General features: G+C 40.2%; 1 protein-coding gene across 1 annotated transcript; it reads left to right on the top strand.

The window, feature by feature from the left end:
* The first annotated feature begins 13,480 nt into the window (after positions 1 to 13,480).
* STOM (stomatin) lies at positions 13,481 to 25,587 on the top strand. The gene is made up of 7 exons (XM_084299295.1): positions 13,481 to 13,547; positions 18,593 to 18,696; positions 19,604 to 19,673; positions 20,579 to 20,661; positions 22,893 to 23,096; positions 23,625 to 23,759; positions 24,594 to 25,587. Exons 1-7 carry the CDS (start codon positions 13,499 to 13,501, stop codon positions 24,786 to 24,788), a joined length of 840 nt encoding a protein of 279 aa, XP_084155421.1. The 5' UTR covers positions 13,481 to 13,498; the 3' UTR covers positions 24,789 to 25,587.
* Positions 25,588 to 26,185: the final 598 nt, after the last annotated feature.

Here is a 26,185-nt window from a genome sequence, read left to right as displayed (position 1 = left end):
ATCATCTAATGAAAATTCAGCCCAGTTGTTTTGCATGAAATATAATGAACATTTTATGAGATGGCAAAGATGGATACAGAAGATACAAAGGCAAACAAACCAGAGTGTATCACTCAGAAAATACTCGTGTTGAAAGCCTATATGTAAGAATAAGCTCAAGAAATAAAAAGAGCATTTGAGACATTTCTAACAATGAAGCTTTATAGCACCATCAACAAGATACCAAGGCCATGGCAGTCAAAATGCTATCCCAGTACAGCTAGACCTCTTTGTTGCAAATCTTTTCAACTGAAGTCAACTGCTTTTCTTTTTTTTTTTTTTTTTTTTATTCTTTTAACAATCCAGCACTTGTTGCAACTATGAGCAAGGGGCACTATAAGCACATGCTTACCAATTCTGCAATATGAACAAATAAAAGAGCAGAAGGTATCCAGATCCTTTCAGATTGTATCCTGTTCATAAATTACATGCAGACATCATGGTTCCCTTTATTGATACATTTTCTTACTCCCTAAAAGAACAGTATTTGTCATACTCTCTAAGGCTTCCTCCTTTTTATTTCCAGCATCTAAAAAATGTGAATTGATTGGACAGGAATAACCAAGTCTGGTTTACTCAATATTAAAAGGAAAACCACAGAATATGGCTTTTTTGGACATTTTTCAGTTTGAATGTATGTTCATTTATTTGTAAAAATTCTACTTTAACGTGCCTATATTAGACTTTCTTTTTCTCTTATCAAGTTGCTACTTACCCTTAAGGAAAGGAAAACTGAGTACCTGTACATAAAGATGGTGTTTCATGTCTCTTCCCAGTAGTATTGGCAACAGCTCAATAGAAAGAATATATCAAGAGAGCACACAGCTTGCTTTACGGAAAGTAGAAGAAACAATTCCTGTGTAATATATTTTGTTCTAGAGTAATACTGAGACTTTCAAAAGCACTTACTGCAGGCCTGTGCCAGCTTTCATAGCACAGATAACGTGTAACATACCAACTCCGAAGGTGCCATCAGCTCACGTTCTTCGTTCCTGAGTCTTTTTTCCTGTTCCATGCCAGATATCAGCATCCTCTCCACTGTTCCAACACGCTTGCTCATGGGTTGCTAGGATCTGGAACATCAGAATGATGCACCTAAAAACAGACATCATTTTTTAACAGGTATTTTCTACTGCATCATTTCAGTTATTTAACAAACACTTACCCTTCCAGATTTTGACAAGCTCTAATTAATTGCTGTTCCTGACTGACTTCTCCTTAAATTACTGGGTATGGCAGAAATAGCACAAGTACAAAGAGATTACAAACCTTCAAATTAAGGAGGTGGTAAACTATGGGATATCACAACAAAGCTATCTAGGTATGTATATATGTGACTGTGCATACAGTAGACTGAAATTGTTTCTACTTTTCTACCATGCACTGGAAGTTTAGGTTACAATTCTGCTCCATGTTTTGATTCCTTCTCCTGTTAATGCATGTTTCTGTTACAGTAGGAAATTACACAGTACTTTTCTTGTTGTAGGCAACTGTAGTTGAAAAAACAGCAGACAAGGAGGCTACCAGAAAAAATCTGAGCACAGATATGTGTAGCCAGTGCGAAACAGGAGCTGCTCTCCTCACTCCTGGGCAAAGCCAACTGGGCAAAACAGCTCAGTTCAGAAGTGTCCAGGGCAAAGAGAGCTTCTCACAGCAGAATGAGCATGTTGCTTCTAAGCAGTACACTAACTAGGAAGTTCGTATATTTAACCTTGGGTGAGGATCATTAGGCGTTCTGCAGACTGCTTGAAGTAGTTTGAAAATCTGATGGTGCATACCCATGATTCAGATACACTATAAGCAAAGCAAAAAATACAAGTTGTAAAATCTGAACTGGAAAATACGTATCAGACAGGGATATTCAGTATGCTGGGGGGCTGAAAGTCATAGGTTACTTTAAAGTACATCCTGGTACACATGCTGCCAGAAGAGGTACCAAAGCTGAAAGTCTATCTGAAAAATTCCTCGTTTTCATAGTTCTCTGCAATCACAATAGAAACAAATATTAAGCCAATGACAATGACACGCATTAGCAGTGAGGCTCATTAGGTAAAAACTGCCCCATTTCACATTTCTCTCTGATTTATGACAACCAAAAGTCAGCTGACTGTTCAGGTCTCTCCCCATCTTTTTTTATAGCTCAAAAAATGTGCAAATGGACATTTAAAACACATTTCAAAACAATTTGTGTCTGAGTGTACATCTTGTTTACAAGAATGAACTACTGAAGCTGGGTAATAAAACCTTGAGAAATGCAGTTTATAGTGGAAACACTGGCATGACTTTAATTACTGCAGTGTAAAAGGCATCTCTGTGCACAGGGTTCCAGCATATTTTTAACCTACATGAAAAAGTCAAAGAAGAAATCTATGCAACAGGAAATGGAAACATAAATCCCTTCCAAATGCTAGACAATTTCTGCTGAGAAAGCTTGCAACCCATTAGGAAGACAAAGTCCCGTAGATGAAAGGAGAGGCAAGCAGTGGTATTTTACCCATTGTCAGTGCTGACTCCATTCTAACCAGAGGCAGAGGGAGTTTTACCAACAACTTAATAAAGAACAAGACCTAAAGTCTTTTGCAAATTGGCTCCATAAACAAAAATAGTCATTTAGGAAATAGATTGCAGGCTTAGGAGGAAATAACAGCTTCAGCTGCTGTATAAGAAGAGACGTGCAAACCAATGTCCACTTCCTAGATACAAGGCATCAAAACAGAATAAAAATGTGGAATATCAGTAGGGTCCAAACAATGAGAAATTTAATGGACTTATTGTTAGCTCAGTTTCCAATTTCTATAGTTTCAGTAGCCTTCCCCACACAGAATATGGGAAATGCTGTAAGCGAAATGCAAGGAAAGCGATCATACACAGAGAAACAGCCACTTTCCAGGAACATCTGCACTGCATATTACGGACAAAATAATTGCTCCCAATTCATCTAGCTCAGCCCAAAGATAAAAACGAGATGCCAAAATAGCACTCAAGTCAGACCATTCCGGTTTATGTACACACCAAGCCTCCCTCACGCTGTAAATGCAAAGACCATCTTTTGTTACTGTAAGTGAAATAATTAACAATAATAATCACACACACACACACAAAAAAAAAAAAGCTTCCTCTAAATAAGTCTCAGAAAATGGCACAAATCAGGCCAGCAGGGAATCAGACAAAGCAATATATCTTTAACAGAACTTCCAGACAAAATCTGACTAGCGTATAGCTTCTTGGGGCCTCCTCACATTACTGTAGCTACAACTAGTAAGAACAAATGTAATCAATATTAAATTGTCCTGCTGAAGCAGTAGAAATAAGAGTAAAATATTTTTTTCACATAGCATCCTGGAAGCTGTTCTGTTATCACATAATCAGCTGCCCAACAAACACTGCATAGAGGCAAGCAATGAAAGTATTTGACTAAAGAGCCAACTTGACAGCTCCAAAGAAAGTTTGTGTTAGGGCTTCCAGAAGCAGTGCTTTATTAGAGAGATTCACTGTGTACATCAATTTCCCTTAATAAGTTCCTTTATCCTCATATCTAGTAATTTAAACATAGTCATCACATTTATCTAACCTTCTAGCCAACGAGATCTTGTCAACCAAGTCAGACAGAGGCCATGGCAGTTTAATCACTTCTATTTTCTTTCTAATAATGTTTTGCTGGCTCCATGGGATAAACATTTTGTTACAACTCTCCTGTTCTGCTATAAAACACTGCACGCAATATATTTGGAATTACTGTCGCAACTTCAGCTCACTCAGGACTTGTAGTTAACCGTCCTGATGGCGCAGATACCATTCCTACACCATGCTGAGATGAACACGGGAGATTTAGCTGCTAAGGAGCTGTACCCTGCATCAAAAGGCAAGGTCTGAGCTGCCAGGTGTAAAGCATGGGGGATAGTTAAAACATATGCTTAATACAACCTTGTCAGTAATTCATAGTAGGTGTCTGAAATCAATGTAAAATCCTTCTTTAACCCTTTCTCCCTTGCTTCCAGTCATTTAAATCTGACTTCCAGTAACCTTTTTTTTTTTTTTTTCTTAAAGCAATCTGGCACTGGTTCCTCTTTCACAGCAGAGCTAAAAAGCACACAGAAGTACAAGAAAGGAAAGCCTTTGTTGCCCAATTCTAAAACTCTCTTTAAAAAATAAGTCTGCTTCCTACAAATGTCAGGAATCTCGCTTCTCTTCTATCAACAGATTTGCATCCTGTGACAGGACATATCCTTATGCAGGTTTGTTTCTCTCTGCACGGCAATGAAATGTATCCTCACACTATACCTCAGCTATCTATTTCACCCCTTGCTGCACCTTTACATTTGCCTTCATGCTTCCTCCAGCGCCCGTGAAATAATTCATGACCTCCGCTTCTGGTCTATTGAGTTTCTTAACTGATTTGGCAGAAGTAATTGAGCAAATTACTTTTGAAAAGCAACTGCCTCACTTGGTAGATTTCTTCCTCTGTCTTAACATGTCAGAGATGCTAATTGCAGAGAAAGATTTAGCAGAGAAACTCTGCACAGATTAAGGTTTGGGAGCTTGCGCCTGCTTTCTACTCCGGCTCCTTGCTTTCTTCTTTCTCAAGAATTACCTGAGGCCCTTGGTACCTTCACAACCGTATGGGATGTTTTACTGGTTAAACTCTCTGTATCGGCAATCACATTATAACTCAGGGAAGAAAAAAAATCTCTTCCAATTTCTCATTGTGGTAATTAATCATGTTCAAGCCCCCTGCCAGCAATTTAACTTTCCAGAATCCAGGACAGGTATCCTACATTCTGGGGAGAAGGCATACAGAAGTTGACTGAGGATGGAATCATGAAAGCCAGGAATGCACGATACTTGTGTGGGTTTGCTTCTTCCTTTTGAATGGTGGATCTGTCCCAGGGATAATTTCAGTCGTTTAGCTTAAGCAGTCTCACAGAGCTAATGCAACATCCTTATTTTACAGACATTGTTTAACTGCTGGCTCCAGCCTATTTCTGGCTGCTTTTGTACAATGGAAACAGTAAATTTTTCTCCCAATAAACCACTGTCATGATCTTTAAAATTATCTACAGACAAATTAATTAATCCTTTTATATTGTTCGATAGCTCCAAATGCCTGGTGTATTGCACCCAGTAAGTTTACAGTAGCAAGTCAGACTCGTCTAAGCATAAACATTTTGCTTCCAATATCAAGAAGTTGTGTCAGAATAAAAAATTCTGAACTTCAGGGTTGCCTGGCAGCTGCTGTAGGGAACAGTGCTCTCTGCATCATTTTCCACATATTTGTGAAACAATATTGCATATATCACCCACAGGAAAAGAACAGCAAACGTGAAACGCAGCTCAATAAAAGATGAAGAGCCAAAGCAAGAGGAAAGGTAACGCAGGCACCTCCGAGTTCTGTGAGGAGGTGGCAAAAAAGAAGTCTTTAAACTGAAAACCAGTTCCTACTGTTTTCTGTATTACTCTTAGATTTAAGCATCAAGTCAGGGAAGAATCTGTATTTATTGTGAAACTAAGGGCTAAGGTGAGTTCCTAATCAGGCTAAGCTACTCCAGAACTGAACTGCGAATACAACAGTGGCTTTAATTACCTCCCTAAAACCAATGACAAATCATGGACACGGAGGTTTTTAGAATGCCTCCCTAAACCATCCACATCGCTCTAGATTTGTAACAACGATCTTCAAATCTCAAGAAGGGTTTTTCTAAAATCCCAAGTACTCCATTTGCTTTTTTTTTTTTTTTTTGGTGTAATATGTTATTTCCTATTTTAATTTGAGGCTGAAAAAATGTAAGTTCATTTATGCTTTTTTAAAAAAAGTTTCCCTCACATTTTTGGTCAAGTTGTTTAATAATTTGCTTGTGTTTATATGATTCAGTAAAACGGGCTATTTTCTGCATACCTACACTGTATTCCATATTTATTTATTCCACTAATATAACCTCTACAGACACCTTAGCTCTACTGAGAGTTTGCAATACATACAGAAGGAGCAACACACACAAAAGGTAAGAGCCGAGTCTCAGGGCTTTTATTCCAGCCATCTGTTACTATGTACGAAACCTCCACCATGCAGAAGGGAACGATTCCTTCTGTGTTAGAGCATCGAGACCCTACAGATCAGTATTCAGATACCCTCAGTTCAGTATTTGTTTTCATTACAATGAGAGCACAAATAGGTATGTTATTTCATTTGCACTCGATATTAGAAGACTATCAAAGACGGAAACGTCTCAGCTTCAGCCAATTCTCCACGTGACCATATGCTACTTTCCTAATGAAGCTATTTGTATGGCCTGTGGAACTGTGAAGGAATTAATCACTGCTGGCATGAGGTGCTGCTGACTTTGGGTGAAAACTTGATTAAGTGAGGATCAGTCTCCGTCGTGAATTACGAAAGCCCTGGTGGAAAGGGGGGATGAATAGATTGTATGTAATGAATTCAGTGGCTGTGAACTGATCTGTGCTGATTAAGAAAGTGAAATCAAAGTGCATACGAGAAGCATGGACAGAAATAGCACAATGCCTTGGTGAATCACAGCCCTCAGCTCCGACCAGCCTGTCTGACTGACGCCACGAGGAATACGAGGTGCCGCTCAGCCCAGCCACCACCACAGCAGAGCCCGGGCCCAGGCCAGTCCCAGCACTGGAAAGCAGAAACGCGAGGAGCCAGGGCTGGGAACCAGCAGAGATGCACCCCAGAGATTCCCGCAACCCATGAGCGACCGCGAGCAGGGTGTTACACTCTCACATTCAGACCAAGTACAGATAATCGCATAATTCAACAACAGCAACTGAATGGAAACATGCACAAATATTTTGACTGCTAAGCTGCAGCTTCTCATCAGCAATCTGTCCCAAAAATCACATAATTAACGGCAATAATTAAGACAGAAATGTCACCTTACATTTACACAGCAGTTCTCATCCTGATGCGCTTCATTAGCTATCTTTCCAAAGACCACTTAGCGATTGATTTTGCTGTATTTATACTTTGTCTACCCAAATCAGAAAAGAGACAGATTGTTCTCTTTTTAGAATCTCATCAGATAAAAACCTTAAACCGTAGTTTCCATAGAAACACATCATGGGTCTCACGGGTCTCTATCAAACCTGTTCATAAACTTTCAGCTTTACTTAATGCTACATTTTCAAAAATATCAATTAGCTCTTTTCTATTTAATGCTCTTCCAGGCCTTTGTGCTTACTTTAACTAAAGGAAGTACAGCCAGACACAGCTCAGCCACGGCTCGGTCGCAGCAAGCTCCTCGCGTTCAACTTCAGCATTACAGGGCATGTCTGAGGTGGAGGAGCAATATGGAAAGGGAAGAAGGGCACTGACTTCACTCGCCCACATCTAGACTGAGACATCGGAATTTATGTTCCCCGGAGCCTAAGGATAGTATCTGAACTATGTCACCGCTGTTCTGGTGAGATGATAAGCTTTTAGTTGTGGAAACCTGCATGACTATTTCTAATTGCAGTGTGAATCTGAGGCACGGATCTGCCTTGCTAAATAAAAGACTTGTAAAAGAAAATAAAAAAGGGAAGAGAAAAACAGCTGCCACGGACACGGGAATAACCAGAAAAATAATATTTTTTGGTAATCTATGGAAATCTCTGAATGTCAGTCAAGTCCCATCTGACTTAAAATCTTGTATCAAAGGTTGTTATAGATGCTTGAGCCTCACACGAACCCTGGCTATGGAAAAAATGATGCCATGCACATGATGAGCGCAGGTCTGGGACATTTTATGAATATTCTGACATGATCTTATTTTGTATTAAAACATATATTTATATATGAAAAAAATCCGAAGACAAATGATGCTGTGTTTAAAAAAAAGATGTAAAACTGATGACCTAAGTTTTCCAAAAACCCCATATTGTGTGCCGTTGTCACAGGTTTCCTTCTACAAAAGCCCACAAGTACAGGGTGCTTGTATGAAACAACTACGGCCACCTGCACTGGCGTGCAGTCTGTCAACCCAGCTAACACCACTCACCAAATCCTCCTGCCACTGACCCTCTGCTCAGAGTCACTTTCTGTGTGAACACCGAGTGAAGTACTGTAAATGTTTAGCTCTGTTTCCTTAACGTTTCTGTCAGTTCATTTACGAATCCCATACAGTTGAATCACTGCTGTCAGAAATGCATTTGCAACAGAAGTCCTATGAGGCTTCGCTGCTTTTGTCAGCAGATTAAGATTTGTCCTGAAATCTTTTCAGTATCTTACACAGTTATTCTATTTTAAAATACAGAACTATTCAATATATATATTAAATAGACTGAAACGTGCAACACCAATATCCTTTTTTTCAGTAACACCATCTTCTCTTATTCTGCAAGTAACTCTTTCAGGCATGCCAGTTGCTTGGAAATGCAGCTCTGCTCCTAAATTCTAGTGATGCAGTAGCTACAAGTGCCAACACCTCCAGGCCATCCGACTGCGAGACAAACTTGTAATTTCAGTGACATACTACAGGAGGATTTCTTCTGAGGCTGGGTTTCTTGAAGTCTAAAGTGACATTCCACTGCTCCTTTAAGGGCACCTTGATGACTTCAACTTGTTCTAGTGGTCTTTTTTTCCTCCTATTACCTAAGGCTTTTTCTGTTTTGTTAAACACGAATTTTCTTTCGCCAAACCTACAAAAGCAAAGAAATCATTATACTGAAAATTCAAAAAGAGCACTGGCTCGCCAGCTGAATTCTGGGTAAGACCAGAAATGACAAGTAAAACCTTTTGCACACACGACTAGCATATGAAATGGCACAGGGAATAGGAAAAAGGTTTCACAAGAAACTTATCTGAGAGCACTGGGAAGTTTCAGTGTCTCTTACTTGCTTTAAAATATATTCATTCGGTACAATAAGAAAATGTGGAGCTGGATTTTTTTTTAACATTAAAACCAACTGTTACATCATTTTTTCTTTCTTTTTTTTTTTCCTGCTGATAGTTCCTTCTGGAAGGGAAGTTCAGCACAACACCAAAGCTGGCTCCTACATCCCTCTGTGCACAGCATCAGGATGAAGAATAAGACAAGTGAGGTGTGAGGAGTAACAGCCTGCTCTAACCAGGCTCCAGGGCCAGGACATGAGATGTGAAACTGCCAGCAAGTTGCAAAAACTCAGGCCTCAACCTCTCTGAACCATAAAAAATGCTCTAGAACATCAAAAAATCCAGGATATTATCTTAGTGCAAATATCATTAGCAAAGACAATTTGACTCCTTTGGATTTGTATTTGTGGATCCTAATATCCCTTAATGGGATGTACATGTATATGAGAACTTAAAGGGATATATTTTTGTAGGATTTGTTAGAATTCTGAAATATTTATAATGCTTGTAGATAGTTTGGCAGTTAAATAATTTGCTGATCAAATTTTCTTTATATTTTAATAATGAAAGCATACTACATCAGAAATAATACTATGCATACAGTCTTACATATCATTTTGATTCAAAGCTCAGATGTTGCCAGCAGCAAAACAAGTGCAGAGAGCCTGCTGCAGCCCTCTCCTCTTCCCGTTACAACACATTAACACCAAGACAAACCTCATCCTTCCTTTGTATGCTATGACTTTGGCCACAACAACCCCATGCAGCACTACAGGCTGGGGGCAGAGTGGCTGGAAAGCTGTGCAGAGGAAAAGGATCCGGGGGGTGCTGGTCGATGCTTGCCTGCACACCAGCCAGCAGCGTGCCCAGGTGGCCAAAAAGGCCAACGGCATCCTGGTGGTGTCAGGAGCAGTGCAGCCAGCAGGGAGGTGATCGTCCCCCTGTCCTCTGCTCTGGTGAGGCTGCACCTCGAGTACTGTGTCCAGCTTTGGGCCCCTCAGAACGAGGACATCGAGGTGCTGGAGCATGGCCAGAGAAGGGCTACGAGGCTACTGAGGGGTCTGGGACACAAGTCCTGTGAGGAGCGGCTGAGGGAACTGGGGTTGTTTGGTCTGGAGAAAATGAGGCTCAGGGGAGACCTTATTGCTCTCTGCAACTGCCTGAAAGGAAGGGGTGGGGAGCTGGGGGTCAGCCTCTTCTCACAGGTAACTAGCGATAGGACTAGAGGGAATGGCCTCAAGTTGCAGCAGGGGAGGTTCAGGCTGGAAATGAGGAGACATTGCTGCTCAGAAAGAGCAGTCAGGCATCGGGATGGGCTGCCCAGGGAGGTGGTGGAGTCCCCGTCCCTGGGGGTGTTAAGGAAAGGCTGGACGTGGTGCTTGGGGACATGGTTTAGTGGGTGACATTGGTGGGAGGGGGACGGTCGGACCAGATGATCTTGGAGGCCTTTTCCAACCTTAATGATTCTGTGATTCCCTCAGGACAAGTTTTGCTCTGAGCGTTCTTTTATATGTATTCTGTAAGTGTAAACAACATAATGATAATTAACCTCCCAGACTCGAGGATATTTTAAACAATGTGTTGTTTAACGTGGGAAAAATTATTCTGTTTAAAGAAATCTGATTTTAACAGATTCCTATTTTGGGATTATTGATTCCAGCATATAAATGTTCTGTTTCCACGGAAAACAAATAATCCCATGGTATAAGAATAGGCAACTAAATGAAACACAGACTTCTACAACGTGGGAAATGTTGCTGAATTAGTATTGTGGTTTTGCTTAGTTTTAGACGTTTTAGGAGAAATTGATTCAAACTAATGTTCTTCAGAATAAAACTAAAGCATATGTAGTCAGACCTACTGCAAATATATTACATGAAGTAAAATAGAAGTCCTCCAGAGACCTAGCTCCAATTCAAAATTCAACAGAGCATTTAAACACATATGTAACTAAGTATATAGTCAATGTCCTAACATACTTAACATTAAGTTCACTCCTAAAAACTCTGCATGATAAACGGCAATGGAAAACAACACCTGTAAGTGTCCCTACAAATGTATTGCAAACGGGGAAAAAACACAGCAAAAAAGGCACAAAAACACACCTCATTACCAAATTGTTATGTGTAATCCCTGTGGTAAGCTGACAACACATCACTTCATGAGCTTAGAAGAGCGAGCATTTAACTAAATTTTCCCATAAAATTCTGCATAGTATGAGCAGCTCCAAATGGGGTTTGTAAATTAAACATTCCACATCCAGCATCTCTTTAAGGTCACACAGACACTTAAGGGAAAAGCCTCTGATATGATTTCATAATAGTTATGGACTAATGCATTTCTATAAGGAAGTTTCTTTTTTTTAAAAAAAAAAAGCCCGGGATGACAAAAATCAAGACACTGAATGCATGCTTCAAAAAGACTACCATTGGCAGCAGTTGTGGCTAGTATCTTGCTGACATCTACAGGTCGCTTTGTAAACCACTCAGTTTTTGCACCTTAAGAAAGCAAAAATCACATTTACAAACAACTCAGTCTACAATCAGTATGTTTGTGTACCATATTTCCCTTTTGAAGACTAATAGAAAGCTGCAGCTATTGCCCACACAAGACAAAGAACTGGAGTTTCCAAGGCTGGCACACCTCACACAAATGCTTTAATTAACAGTCTACAGATACCTTAGAATTCAAGGAAAGATGATGTAAATGAACGGAATGATACTGAGGAATTATTATTGACTGGAACTTCTGTGTTTGAAATCAAAATTACTCACAGAAATGATAAAGGCAAAATCCAATGAAGTTTTTCTCTTCATAAAGCCTAAAGATTAATAAATCCATTTTCAACTCCACTGTTGTCTTCTAGCCAAACAAAAATCAAATCCCCTAATTCCTTTATTTATTGAAACAAAAATTACAAGGAGGATAGAAGACATTCAGATACTATTATTAGGTAAAGGTTGTATTTTTTCATATTTTTCTTCTCAGGCTTTGTCTGATAGTATTTCACATGCCTTCATTGCCCACAGAACGCATCTAATTTAACTCTAACACTGATTCACAGATTCATCTCACTGTTGTGTGCACTTATGAGTTACTACCTACCTGTCAGTAATCCTGTATCCTTTTCTTCACTTCAGTATTTACAGAAAGACTAATTAAATTGCATTAAATACTGTGTGAAGCACACAGCAGAAAACAGTAGATGGCAGTAACAAACCACAGAACAGTATCACAGCCCACCACCACCCTGTGTTTTTTCAAACTTTCTTGGCAAACGTCTTAAGACAGCAAAAGAAATGGAATGAGAGCCTATTTAAAATTAGACAGAAGGCTTTCTCTTTTTTGAGCAAAATGCCAACATAAATTTGTACATAAGTACACAACATGTTGCTGAGATATTGGAGCTTCCAATGAAGCAAGGTTACCAGCTTCATGTAGGATAAAAAGCCTTTTATTTGCAGACTTTTTAGTTTAATGATAGGGCAAATTAACAGATGCTTCCTTTTCTTTGCTGAAATAAAGTAAATCAAGAAGGACACATTTTTTTAATGCTCAATTCATATTAATTTTAAAAGTACTGATCTTATTGTTGGCACTAGCTTAGACTTTTCTAGTGCCAAATTTGGCATTGGTGACAAGAGTTCACCAAAGCTCATCTGCTCTGTGATTTCACAGAACTTGTTCCTCCTATTTCAAATGCATCCTTCCTTCTTTATCGTTCTGAGGCATTCTAAGCAATCTATTTGCCAGAAGACCCAAAGGTCAGCAAACAAGAGAGAGAAAAATGATGACACCCTCATCTTCCATATAATATTGTTGTCGCTACTGGTATGTAAGACCATATGCGTAACGACGTGTTTCTACACACACCTTGTTCCTGTGGGATGAGCCTTGCGGGACAGCAGCAGGGATCACAGCTTTGGTGTCTTCAGAAAGGGGACTCAAGCTCCAAACTCTCCACCAGTGTCCTGCAATAGGTCAGGAAACTGTCAGTGTCCTGACACAGGTCAGAACCGCAGTAATATCTGAAACTTGAGGTGTATTTCTCAGAAATGGTTATTTTCTTTAGGAGTGTTTCAATTCCCTCCTCATTTTGGACACACGCTTTAGCTGGGCCTCAGAAAGAGGCACAGAACGCACCAGCGCATAACTCCTTAAAAGGAGCGGATAAAAGCAAAAACCCGTGAATTTGCACACTACTCCCAACTCATCCTCTCACACAAGACCCACCTTTACACGCTAGGAACCAGAGGCTCCCATTCCCACCTCAACCTGAACGCGAGGCCGGGCTCAAACCTTCCTCCCCCCACAGCGACCACCCCTCAGGACACCCTCTACCCCTGGCCCTCTTCCCTCACACCCCTGCCTCCCCTCCGTGCCTCCGGGGGTCGTTCACCCCCTTCCTCACCCCTCAATTCCCCCTCTCCCTGCCTGTGAGGGGCGGGCGGGGTGAACCAAGGCTCGGGGGCTGGGGTCGGTGCCCCCCGGCTCCTCACAGCACCGGGGAGCGGCGCTGAGGCGGCAGCGCGCGGCCCAACGGCTGCCACCGCCCGCGCCGCGGCCCCACCCAGGTGGCGGCCACCCCCAGCACAGGGCGGGCCGGGCTGAGGAGAGGCGGCAGCGGCCATGGCGGACTGCGAGATGGGGTCGGTGCCCAAGGCGCTGCGGCATCGAGGTAACTGGCGCGGCGGCGGGAGGGGAGCACGGCCCCCTTTCGGTTTTCTGCTTCTTTTTTTAATTATTATTATTTTACTTTTTTTTTTTTTTTTTTTTCTTTCACGTTTGCCGCTGAGCGAAGTCGGCAGCGCGAAGTTAGCGGCTCAGAAGAGCCTCGCCGCCCCCGGGGCAGCCCCCGCTCCCCTCAGCCCGGGCGGCCCCGCGCCCTCCCGCTCCCGGCTCCCCTCAGCGGGGCTCCGGCCGCTGAGGCGCGAAGCGGAGCGGGCACAAGGGAGGGGAGCCGCGGTCCCCGAGGAGCCCCAGAGGGCCGGGGGACGGCTTGTTTACCCCGTTAGTAAACCCTCTGCGCTGCACTCAACTTTCCCTTCAGTAAAAAAAAAAAAAAAAAAAAAGCCCGAACCGTAGCGTTTTTATGGCACGGTCAGGTGTCGGTGCGCTAGAGGATGTTGCCTCGCGGGTGATGCGCTCAAATTATGCAACTGGTGGTTTTTCTCTCAATGAAAGCTGGAGCGTTTTCCTGTTATGTTCATGCTGCTGAAGAGGGATGACTTAATTTAACTTTTGTCAGCTGCAACTGGAGAAGGAAGCACATGTGTGAGATCCCCCTGCGTACAAAGGCTTTAGCGAGGCGGTCAATGGTGTATAAATACCCGTAGGTCTCTGTGGCCCGGTGCCTCATGGCACATGTTTTATTCTCGTATCCGTGCCGAGGCCTTGCGTTTCATCCCGTAGCTACGCTGGTTAGGATACCAAGCAGCACTTGTTCTGACCCCAGCCTCATCTGGGCTCTGCCAGCCCTTCCCTGCCTTGCTGCCGGTGTTTCTTGCTGTGGTGTGCTGTGTTGTTCTGGAGGCTGAGGCTGGCCAGCAGTTATTTTTGTCATGATAAAGTATCTACAGAGCAAGCGGGCAATAGATGTAATTTTGGCTAACAAGACGTAATGATTTTGGCTGTTTCCCATGTAAAAAGCTTTGAAATGCTCTGAAAAAAAATAATTAGTTCTCACTGAAAGCGGTAGTCATTGTTTGCTAATTAGCAAATACTGGAATAACTGTCACACAATAACAGTACTGAGTCATTCTCATACTGCCCTGGATTTCAGAGCAGCAGCATGAAAGTGGAAGTGCCCATCTGGTGCTCCAAGCCCTGCGTGCGTTCTGTTGTGTCTGGTGGCGTTTGCCCGGCTGTGGAGGAAGGTCTTTTCCCACCACAGCACCTGGGAGTCATAAAATCACTAAGGTTGGAAAAGACCTCAGGTCCAACTGTCCCCCTGCCTCTCTATCACCCACTAGACCACGTCCCTAAGCAACAGGTCCAACCTTTCCTTGAACACCCCCGGGACTCCCCCACATCCCTGGGCAACGCAGTCGTACACATTCTTGCGATTGGACAGGGATGCCTTTGTTCCATTTGTGTGTGCTCAGGCTCTGCAGAAGGGAATAGATCTCCAGTGAAGGGCATGCCACACCTAAAGCTGTAATAGCAGAACTTCGCCCTTTCATCTCAGTTCCTGGAACTAATTGTTTGTTATAAATTGCTAATACTGTTTGATGAGCCAAGTGATGATTCCTGGTTACAGCAGCAGTAACTGTTCCAGTCAGCCTTAAAGGGGTCCAAGGCTAATTCAATTAAAATGTTTTTCTTTTTTTTTTTTTCCTTGTGGTTTATTTCCTAAAGATACATAATTTATTGCAGACTGTCCACAAATAGGATTCTTTGATTAAATTCATGTCTGAGTTTTGAGTTTCTTGATAACAAAAGAGCAAGACTATTGTTAGAATCCAGAAAAAGTGGATAACGTTTGAACTGAAGCTGTGGGGCGTGTAACTCAGCACTTGGGAGAATCAAGCAGCAAAGAAGACAAGTTGAGAAACTAGAGTCACTGGAAATTTTTTAAAAAAAAAGGACTTTGTGATGTTAAATAAGGTGGTTTTTTGTTTGTTTGTTTGTTGTTTTTTGTTTTTTCCCTTGGAAGGAGTAAATTGCATCTCCCCTTTATGAGTTTAATCATATAACAGCATCAGAAATCTCACATGGGGATCTGTCAAGAAGCAGAACCCAGTTCTTTAGTGTTCCCAAGCAGAACTCCCAGTACAGAACCAATTTTCCTTATTTCTCATTCTAGCTCTCTTTTGCTGATCTTGAATTCTACAGATGCAGCTAGGAAATTAGACAGGCCTTTTTATTGTTGCTTTGCCTCGAGATCACAAAATACACTGCAAGTCTGTCTTCGGTAGTTCTGTAGTTGTTTTGCAGACATTTTATGAAAAGAGCATCTACCCGAGCTGTTCCTTGTCACTGCCTGCCAAAACAAAGACACATTTTATCTCCACTGAAGGGTGCCCGTATGGAATGGGTGAAAGCAAAAAGCGAAGGAGGGCTGGGAGGAAGTCTGCTGTAAGCCAGCACTTTGTGTTGTGCAAAATCTTTTTTTTTCAGTAGGTTGGGTGATCAGGGATATGCATCATGCACAAGAGGTGCATGTGTGGCTGTGCGTTCCACCTGCATTGTCCCTGTCAGTCTCATTTTGGTGCTGTTGAACTTGCTGCTATGTAGAGTGCTGTGTTGATGGGCCTGACTGAGAGCAGCTGACAAGTGGCCAGTTGCTGAAGTTATCCAAATTCCATGCATGAGATGTTCAAGAATTGCAATAATAAGCTCATTGCGTGGATTCCAAACATGCTTCCTGTATTTCATACGTTTTTTCATGAGACAGCATTTCACATGTTGTGAAATATACTGGATGATTGGACAATAATTTTTGCTCAATAAAATGTGCTTACTTGAGATCTTGAAATTGTACATTACTTGAGTTGTAACTTCCACCTTTGGGTTCATCAGGGAAGCAGATGTACAAATACTTCTTTTAACGGTGTGGTTCAAGTGGGAGCAGATAATTGGTGCAGTGAAGCTTTGATGGTAAGCTGTAGAGTAGAACTGAAGCAGGATCCTTGGTTCCTTTAGGTTTATGAAAATTAGCAAATGCAAGAGAAAGGGAAACTTTTCCTCTTTAATCAATGTGGACCTTTTATGGTTTTAGGTTAGCTAATACCTTGTTGCAAAGCAAGAGGTAATTTTCCCTGCAGTAGTGAGTTTATAGATGTTGCTTAATGCCGACAGCTACCTATACAGTACATATGGGTGTGAAGTATTCCAGGTAATGCATTTCTGTGGCTTTCTCAGAAACCTGGAGATGACTCCTTTAAGCTGGCATTTCCATTACGTAACAGGAAATTGCAGGGCAGTATCTTTAGGTAACTTTCCACAGAGGAACTTTAAAGTGACACACAACATGACGTGCCTCCCTGAGGGTTATTACACTGGCACGTGAAAGGGATAAGATACCAGTGGCCTTCAGGTCTGAGTAACTTTGTCGAGTTGAAGATAACACGTGAGACAACAGTTACTTTCCACCACTTCCATATTCTGTCTTACTTGAAAGGCTCAATGGCAGAAAGGTTCACAATCTGAGAAAAAGAGGAATGGAAACTTTTATATCGGTTCCCAAATATTTTGATGACTTCTGTGACTTCAGTCAAGTGTTGCGGATCTGAATTTGCAAAGCATTTGCTATTCTTTGCATTCAGGGTTATCTAATGACTCATCTGTCTCACTTCCCTCTTCATCCAAGGCTGAATTCAATTGTGGGCACCACAAAGTGCTTATGCCCATACCTGGAGTTGTTAGAATTTTTCAAAGTCAAGATTTTGCTTTATAACAAAATGGGTTCTGCCCAGAATAACTGTTAGGGTAGAGACTTGGAGACTTACTTATTTCTTACCATTGGCAAGTTTTGTTGTAAAAACGGAATTATAATTGTTTCTGGTGAGTACAGGGCAGAATTTATTGCATAATTCCAGGTAGAACTAAACAGAAACTCGCAGGCTCGTTAATTGAATTTCTGTGCTAAGCAAGCTGCTGAATGCAGTGAGGTAGGTAATTACTCCACACCTCTTGTGGTGTTGATCAAGTTAGGATAATGATCACATATCTGTAGCACTGTAAAGGTGTATTTACAGTTCAGCAAAATTGGGAAGAGTGACCCCAAAGCAACTTTCTTTTATCTAAATGTGAGCTGTGTGTTTCTGAGCTTTGCGGGGATTTTTTTGGCAGCATAGCTTTGGCTTTTTAGCAGCTGGGGTGAGAAGGATGGATGTCAGTATCTCTGTAGCAGGAATGTGATCGTTGTGTGTTTCACCCTGGGATGTCCCCGCTTGGCAGTGGGCTCCTGGCAGCCTGTTGGGAGTCTTAACTGGCAGGAAGGGAAACTTCCTATCGCTTCATGAATGCTTGACAACAGATCGTGGCACGTTGCTTTTTTTAGCTGTATAGTATTTGATACCACTAGCTCTTGTTTGGTGCTTCTAGAAATACCTTCAGTCAGTGTCATTCCTGACAGAGCACTAGCGTGTCTATTTTCTAAGCAATAGGAGTCTTTGGACAAGAAATTTTTTACAGAGACCTTATTTCACATTCAGGTAGTCTTTCACTACCTCTTATGCTACTTCGTAGATCAAGCAATACTGAGAGTGCAGGTTTTCTCAGATCTGCATCTATGACAATTGGAATATAAACCAAATTTTAAATGTCCTATTGCTAGACGGGCCACAGGGTATTTCAAGCTCACTCATTATGAAGCAAGTGTTGCTCTGACTTCTTTAGCTCCTAAAGGAACAGGATTTCTACTGCTGCCTGTATGTCATTCTGCTAGAGAATGCTGAGGAAGAAGGAAGCATTTGAAAGCTTGTATTGAAATCTGTTAGCTCCAGGTGCGGGTGTGAAAGTGCATACTTAATTCTGCATGAATGTGACTTGAACCACATCCTGTCCTCTGCTACCTTGTGCAACTTGAGAGCAGTGCAAACGAAAGCAGAATTTGCCTTTTAATTTGGCTTGATCTAAACCTAATGAGTTTGGCAGTAAGAGTAATGTTAGCAGTGACTTATTCAAGGACTGTTCAAAGTAAATATCCCAGTGTAGGTGCTCTCCTTAACAAGCATTCTTTGTTTTAAAACTCTGAAAATTTCTGCTCTTTTCTTCCAGATCAATCCAATGCTAGCCTTGGTGCGTGTGGATGGATTCTGGTGATAATTTCTTATATTTTAATTCTTGTTACATTTCCCATATCGATCTGGATGTGCATCAAGGTAAAATTTTTCACTGCTAAGCTGGATTAAAACTTTAAGCAATACAGGTGCTTACCAGTGGTTATTATTGTTCACTATTATATTTATTTATTTTAAACACAAGTGAATCTATTCTCTCTTGGACTATGGCAGAAATGTTTCTGTATGTTAATCTTCAAATCAAAGAGAAAAGTGCTATTACAGTGTTTAGTCAAAATGATTTTTGCATGGGCATCTTTACTGTCTACCCAGTTGTCATTTGTACATAAGCTAGTTGGGATATCAGAATAATTTGTAAGAACTCATAATTACTCTTGGAGGATTGTTGTTTTGTTTGTTTATTTGTTGTTTTTATTTTTTGTTTTTGTTTGTTTTAGTTTTAAGGAGATCTCTATATATGTATGTGTGTACATATGAAGTATATAAATATGTGCATATATATGCATATGTGTACATGACAGATTCTTAGAGAATGTGTCGTTGTGAACACCTCGAGCTTGATGTTTCCAGACCTGAGAGAATAACTCCTGCTTTGTTTTTCCCAATATACCCCATCAGAATTAGAATTGGAAAATCTCTGCTGGATCACATCTACTGCGCTTTGTTTTCTTGTTGCCAGGATATTCCCGATGGCTGCTTTCAGTGCTTGGTCTTGCCCAGATGAAGTGTTGTTGCTTCTGCTATTGACAGGTGGTGCTATAGTCTGAAGAATATTTCTTCTGGAACATTTTTCTCATTGTTCCTTTTTCTGTTTGCTTTTTAAAAGTAAGGGTTAGGCTAAAACTCTCAAAAGCAGCCAGTATAGAAATGAAATGCGATGCGTATTAGATAAGAGACTTAAGACTGTCTTAGGTTGCTGTATATTTGGTTTGTAATTCATGATGCAGCTTTTGGAAACTCTTGCATGATATCCAACTATTTATTACAGGTTGTAAAGGAATATGAGCGAGCCATCATCTTCCGACTTGGACGCATCAGAGGCGGAGCAAAAGGACCGGGTATGTCCTGGAGAGCATTCTTAATATTTGTGCTAATTGAGTCATTGGCAAAATAATAGCTGTCTGGAGACATGGAGTTAGGCTGGTGAATGGGTTTCTCAAGCATTTTGTAACTTCAGTGGCAAGATACGTTATTTATATGGGGAAGGTAGTAAGCTAATTATCTGTGAGCCTTACCCAGATCTCCTTAGTTAATGCATGGTCTTCAGGTAGAATTAAAAGCACAGAATAGCAAGTGAGGAATAGCGGCATCAAGTGTGCCATTTTAAAAACAAAAGTTTTGCATTTCAGTTAAAGCCAAAATGGGTTGAAAGCCATAGCATTCTTCAAAAGAAATAGAAGCAATTAAACTATATGTTAATTTTGAAAAGTTTTCTGTGCATATTAAAAATTCTCATGAGAAAGAATGTGTTTTTCAGCTATTGCTCCTGATGTTCAAAGTGATTAAAAGGGGCAATAACTTCTCCCTTCATTTTAATCTAGATTTTGGGATATTTTCATAGTGCTGTAATGTTGAAGAAATAGTGACCCACCAGAACAAAAGGAGGTTGATAGTTTTAGGCCCCGCAAGTAACTACGTAGGACAAGGTTTGAAAAGTAGCTCTTAGCAGTTCTTTTGTTTTTTGTTTATTTTTTGGGTTGGGTTGGTGTTTGGTGATTTTGTTCTTCTTTTTCAAAATGCTAAAGCTCTCTAAATAAGTTAGAGCTGAATAAATTAAAGCTTCTCAGCATACTTTTCTTAAAATCTTATCCTGGCATGAAAGCCACCAGTGAACGTGCTGCTGAGCTCGTTATGAAGAGGGCTGTACAGCTACAGTGGCTGGACTGAAGCTTATTTCTGTAGCTAGTGCCATCTGTTTTAATGACCCATTTTTGCATCCTGTCTGATGGATTTTTTTGTACAGGTTTGTTCTTTGCCCTGCCCTGCACAGACAGCTTCATCAAAGTTGATATGAGGACCATCTCCTTTGATATTCCACCCCAAGAGGTAAGGTTGCAATTGCCTTTGTATCTGCTAAAGTGTTTTTCCTTTGTTTTTCCTTTTGCCCTCTCAGTATTGGGTAGCATGTAGTTTTCATGTAGATTTCTTGCTTCTATTTGTACAAGGAAAATGTGACGAATACATGTTGAGTGGTATTACTAAAGGCCATGAGAGAAGATCCCTGAAAGAAAACAAGTTATGCTGTCCTCTAAGGAGCAAATAAGATACCTTAATACTGCCTAAGAGCTAGAATGGGAGAGGTTTAGAATCAGGAGTGCTAGACTTCACGCAGCATTCTGTAGTCATTTCTGTAAAATCTGAACAATTTCGAAAAGAAGCAGTGATCTTTTCCTTGCCAATTACTCTAGTTGTATGAAGTAGCTAAAATAATGGCATGAAATTATTGCCGAAAGCTAATAATAGAAACTTAAGGTGATGGTCCACTCTCTTACATGAGTTTTGTGTATGCGCTGCTTCTGTGTCCTGCTACATGCAGGAACATATGAAGGTGACTACACCTAATGTCATCTGGTATCTTCCAGTTTGGAGGCTTTAAAGTACAAAAAGTTTCTTGTCATTACTTGCCTGTTTTTACTTGGACATCTTAATCTCGTAGCAGAATCTCTCAGTAGTAGCGAGCTAGCTGAACTAAGTGATGCCAACAGATAACAAAAGAACAAAACACTAGCCTTCTAAAAATGTCATCGAACAATTGTGTGTTTCTGTTATAACTGTATCCTCTATGTATCTGGTATGTTTTGCAAGACAAAGATACTTGACGCAACCTGTCTAGTGCATCTGTTTCCTGTCATGTTTGCCAGCCAGTTTATTGCTCATCATTAGTTGTAGATTTAGACAGATGGCAGCTGTCATAGCGTACTCGAAAGGGTAATTGGTAGAAACCTAATCAATGGCAGGCATAATGTGCTTGCAGCTGCAGATGTACCATTAGTGAAGTTCTACGGTTTTTCTTTTGACTTGATTAAATTATGTTTGGAGGTTCAGGTTTGCTTGTTTTCAGTAGGTGAAAGCAAAAATATATTTTTATTTGTACTTGATTTCTGTCCACACTACTCATTCTTTGTTTTCACATGCTATTATGAAAAGCCTGCTAACATAGATTGTGGAAGCACAAAACTCTTGAAGGTTAAGTATTCGTGATACACTGACATCTTTCATTCACAAAGCTTTTGCAATTCAATAAACTAACTTACACGGTCACAGCGGTGTTAAGAGTCTCTGTTCTTGGCTGTTCCTATGGAATAATCACTGAATTGCCTTCAGCTGCAGTCACACCTGTAGAATGGAAAACTCATGTGTGCTCTTCTTTCAAAAGTACAGCTGAAATACACTTCCTCTTCCCTCACCTGCTTTTTAAACAGGTTGCCTGTTTTGCCCTTGTTTTATAAGCTGACACACCTGCACAAATGTGCCTGCTAAATCTTCAGTTTTGTGACTGAAGTTAAATACAAGTAAAGATCTCATATATCCTGTATTTGCAATGATACTTATTGGCCTATTGTTCCCTGTACAGAAACATAAAATGAGCCCCTCTCAAAAATGTTTCTAGGGTGTGGTCTTAACTAGAGTACTTGAACACTTTTTGAATGGAATGGTCCTGTATTTTTATCTCTGCATTTAAACAAAATAACTTTTGGATTGCTCATGTTCTTAGAGCCTGTTAGCTTGGTCCTACATTATGCATACCTCTTGTGTTCCTCTACAATCTGCCACTTTTATACATTTGATATAAGCCTCACTGAAATGGGGTGGTTTTGGTTTGTTTTTTTTGTTTACTTTTTTTTTCCCACCTAGATATGATACATAGTTAGTTTCAGCATAACAGGCTAAAATTGCCTAGCTAAAAGCATGTGTTTTGATGCAAATTATTCCTCGATATTTTTTTGTTTGTTTCTTACGAGTTGTAAATCCCTCTGTGAGTTTGGAGAATTGACTTTGAAAAAACGTAAAGGGAAAATTAATGGAATTAATTTTTCAGTGAGGAGTGTTCCAGTACCATATTTAGTCTTAGCTTGAAAGAGCTGTGCAGGAAGGTTTGTGCATCAGTATGTAGACATGTTTATATGTACCATACATGTATAAGACCTATGGTTTTTATGATAATTGCTTTACCCTGGAAAATACTAGGCATTTACCCAGTAAAATAAATATGTAATTAGCATTATGTTCAATAAGTGTATGCTTAATTATTATATGCTTCTCCCGTTGCTTTTTAGATCTTGACCAAGGACTCTGTGACAGTTAATGTAGACGGAGTGGTTTATTACAGAGTTCAGGACGCTGTCCTTGCTGTAGCAAATGTCACAAATGCCGGCTCAGCCACGCGTCTTCTAGCACAGACTACCTTGAGGAATGTTCTGGGGACCAAAAATCTCTCTCAGATTCTCTCTGATCGTGAAGAAATTGCACACAGCATGCAGGTATGAGGAACTTTGTCTAAGCAATCCGTTACCAAATCAGTTATACAGTAATCCCATGGATAACTTACATGTCGGGACTTTTTTTTTTTTAACCTTATAAGTGATAAGTCAAGTTTTGATTTGGAGCTTTAGGCAAAACCCTATCCACAGCTATTGGGATGGCAGTCAGTCAAATACAAATGAGTGAGTACCAGAAAAATGGACCAGTGGGGCTAATAAATGGGAATGAGGAATTCATGAGAGGAAGCATTTTCTGGATTGTTATACTCTACTGTTGAAGGAAATTACAACACAGACTTCCTTTCATAAAGCTTTTAAATTCCTTTCATAAAGCTGTCCTTTAAGTAGTTGTTTACAACAGTTATGCTTTTACAGTTATCAAAGCATACCATAAATACTAAAATCATTAAATAGACAGTCCAGGAATTCTCATTCTTCAGTTCATGTGGTTTGATAGTCTTTCTTCAAATTTGGACATTTGTTTGCAGCCAATTAGATGGCTTAAGTTAATTGTCATACTTTAAATAGGTTACGCTTGATGATGCAACAAATGATTGGGGCATTAAGGTGGAACGTGTGGAGATCAAGGATGTGAAATTACCTGTACAGCTGCAGAGAGCAATGGCTGCAGAAGCAGAAGCTGCGCGGGAGGCAAGAGCTAAGGTAATAACATCAATACTTTTATTTATTTATTTATTTATTTCCTTCATAAATAACTTAATGTGGTATTTTGGAAAGTACAGATTCTCTGCGAAAGCGGTTTGTGGCAACTAGGAATGCAGGGTAGGATTTGTGTGGATTTGTTTAAGTGCTTGTTCAGTTTCATGTTGAACTTGCGGCTATCATTTAAAAACGCAGAATTCCAATTCTTTATTACATTCCTAGACCACATCTTAAACAGAACAATTTTGAGCATTGACATGCACCAATAACTTCAATAACTTACCTGTTAAAAGTGCTATTCACTATCTAGCTGTCCTTTACAAATACTCAGAATATATCATCCCAATGCAGAAGAGCCTTGCTTGTGAAGAAATGCACGGCCACATATCTGTTCCTGATGAGCACATATTGAAAAAATAATGAGGGAATAAAAAGGTATTTCCCCAGTAAAGAACCACACCATTCATCCATCAAGCCCTTTCCAGAGAGATGTATGGGGAGGACCTTCTTTTTTTAGGAGGCTGTGTTGAAAAGCATAAAAGCAGGGATTTTCTGAAAATACACCAAATTCAACGTGTTGCATTTTCAGGACTTAACACTGCCAATTTTTGTAAATGGAATGGAAAAGAGGCATACAGGGCCTTGAAGGCAAACAGAAGTAGCTTATATCTAAGGGAGAGAAAAGGCAGAACCAATGAAAGAAGACAGTAAGGGGAGGTCACTTGATCAAAGTGATAAGCTATATCTTTTATTTATGACTTAAGGCTGAAGTCATCTGACAAACTTATAGTTTATCATTGTGTCATAATTCCATTTAATTAATTCCATTTCTAGGTAATTGCAGCTGAGGGTGAAATGAATGCTTCCAGGGCCCTGAAAGAGGCATCCATGGTTATCACAGAGTCACCTGCTGCTCTTCAGCTGCGTTACTTGCAAACTTTGACCACCATTGCTGCAGAAAAGAACTCCACCATCATCTTTCCATTGCCCATAGACTTGCTGAAGGGTATCATAAGCGCAAGAGGCTAGAGATACAGTGAGAAGAAGGAATTCTTTTTCTTTTGCTACAGTGAATGTTTGCAGCACTGAATTGTTCGTGTGTTACAGCTTAAGGCAATGTTAGCAGAGGGGATTTGTTGAGGAACCCTTTTGTTGTTGTTATACTGTGTGATAAAATGCATATGCAATGTTTATGAATATGGACAATCAAAATACTTGAAACTGAAAATCTCTCCAAGTTAGTAAAAGTAGGCTGTGATCTTACATAAACATGTATCCATACTACACTAGGTGAGAAAACTACATCCTATAATCTGTTATAGGATATTATGCTATAATCTATTCTATAATCCTATTTTCAACAAGTATATAAAAGCATTTGTGGTGAAGATGGGGAGATGATCCACCATTTGGAAAGAGAAGTATTCCTTTTAATAAAAGGGTCTGTAGTTCTGTAAAAGAAGTGAAACAGCTTTAACTGCACTCTCTTAGAGTGTAGCTATATGTGATGAAGTCATCTTGAGTGTTGTCATACGAATTTGTTCTCTAGTTTACACTAGGAGAAAGAAGAGAATTTGACATAGGAGTGAATACTGGGTACTTCTAAAAATCAGGCTCATGCTCCCTAAGATAGTCCCCCATTTGTGAGAAACAATTATTAACCAATGTTCCTGAAAAGGAACTTTCCAGCTCTGTTCTGCCACACAGGAAGGCATAGGCATGCTGTAGTTAAGGATACAATATGCTTGCAGTTACTGATGGGCTGTACAGTTGTTATGGTGTTGTACCTATATAGATTTTTAACTCTTAGAAAAGTCACTGTGTCTGCCTTTATCTGTACATCTTCTCAAAAAAATGATTAAAAGAAAAATAACCAAAATTGTGACTCCTGTTGTAATTAGACTTCCTTTCTTGACCTAACTTTAAACATACTTGAAACACTGCATTTTATCCAAGTCTAAAACCTGCTAGCCTAGCAAATACAGCATCTTAATTAGAGTGGGGTTGTTTAACAGAAGATTCTGTACCACATATATATTTAGCAAACAAGTGATTTACCTGTTGATGTTGCTGTGAGCAGACTTGTACTATTAGCTGTGATGCAAAGGCTTATACTTCATACGAGAAGCATAATCTTCAGTTCATGTAGTCTTGAGCTACAAGTCTGTTAAACTTTATTCATATTTTGCACCTGTACAGTAAATGTAATTAAAGATTAAAATGAGGTAAGAATTAGTCTTCGTGGCAGGGATGTTCTTTAGGCTACCGCTATCACCCAAGTTTGTAATCTGATCCTTAATTATTGGGAGATAAGAATGAAAACAAAAAGCTGCAATCAATTATTTAAATGCCCTTGTTCTGTCACTGGCCTGTTTGCTGTGAACTTCTCTTTCCTCCTCTGTACTGAAAATCAACATACCCAGTTG

The sequence above is a fragment of the Netta rufina genome (assembly GCF_964035555.1).
Source record: "Netta rufina genome assembly, chromosome: 20".
NCBI classification, from domain to species: domain Eukaryota; kingdom Metazoa; phylum Chordata; class Aves; order Anseriformes; family Anatidae; genus Netta; species Netta rufina.
This window is presented reverse-complemented; position numbering and strand designations above follow the sequence as displayed.

Bases quoted from the DNA above. Each gene is read 5' to 3' on its own strand.
- STOM (XM_084299295.1), top strand. From the start codon at position 13,499: ATGGCGGACTGCGAGATGGGGTCGGTGCCCAAGGCGCTGCGGCATCGA. The intron at 19,674-20,578 runs GTATGTCCTGGA...TTTTTTGTACAG, and splicing joins AGGCGGAGCAAAAGGACCGG to GTTTGTTCTTTGCCCTGCCC. The intron at 23,097-23,624 runs GTATGAGGAACT...TACTTTAAATAG, and splicing joins AAATTGCACACAGCATGCAG to GTTACGCTTGATGATGCAAC.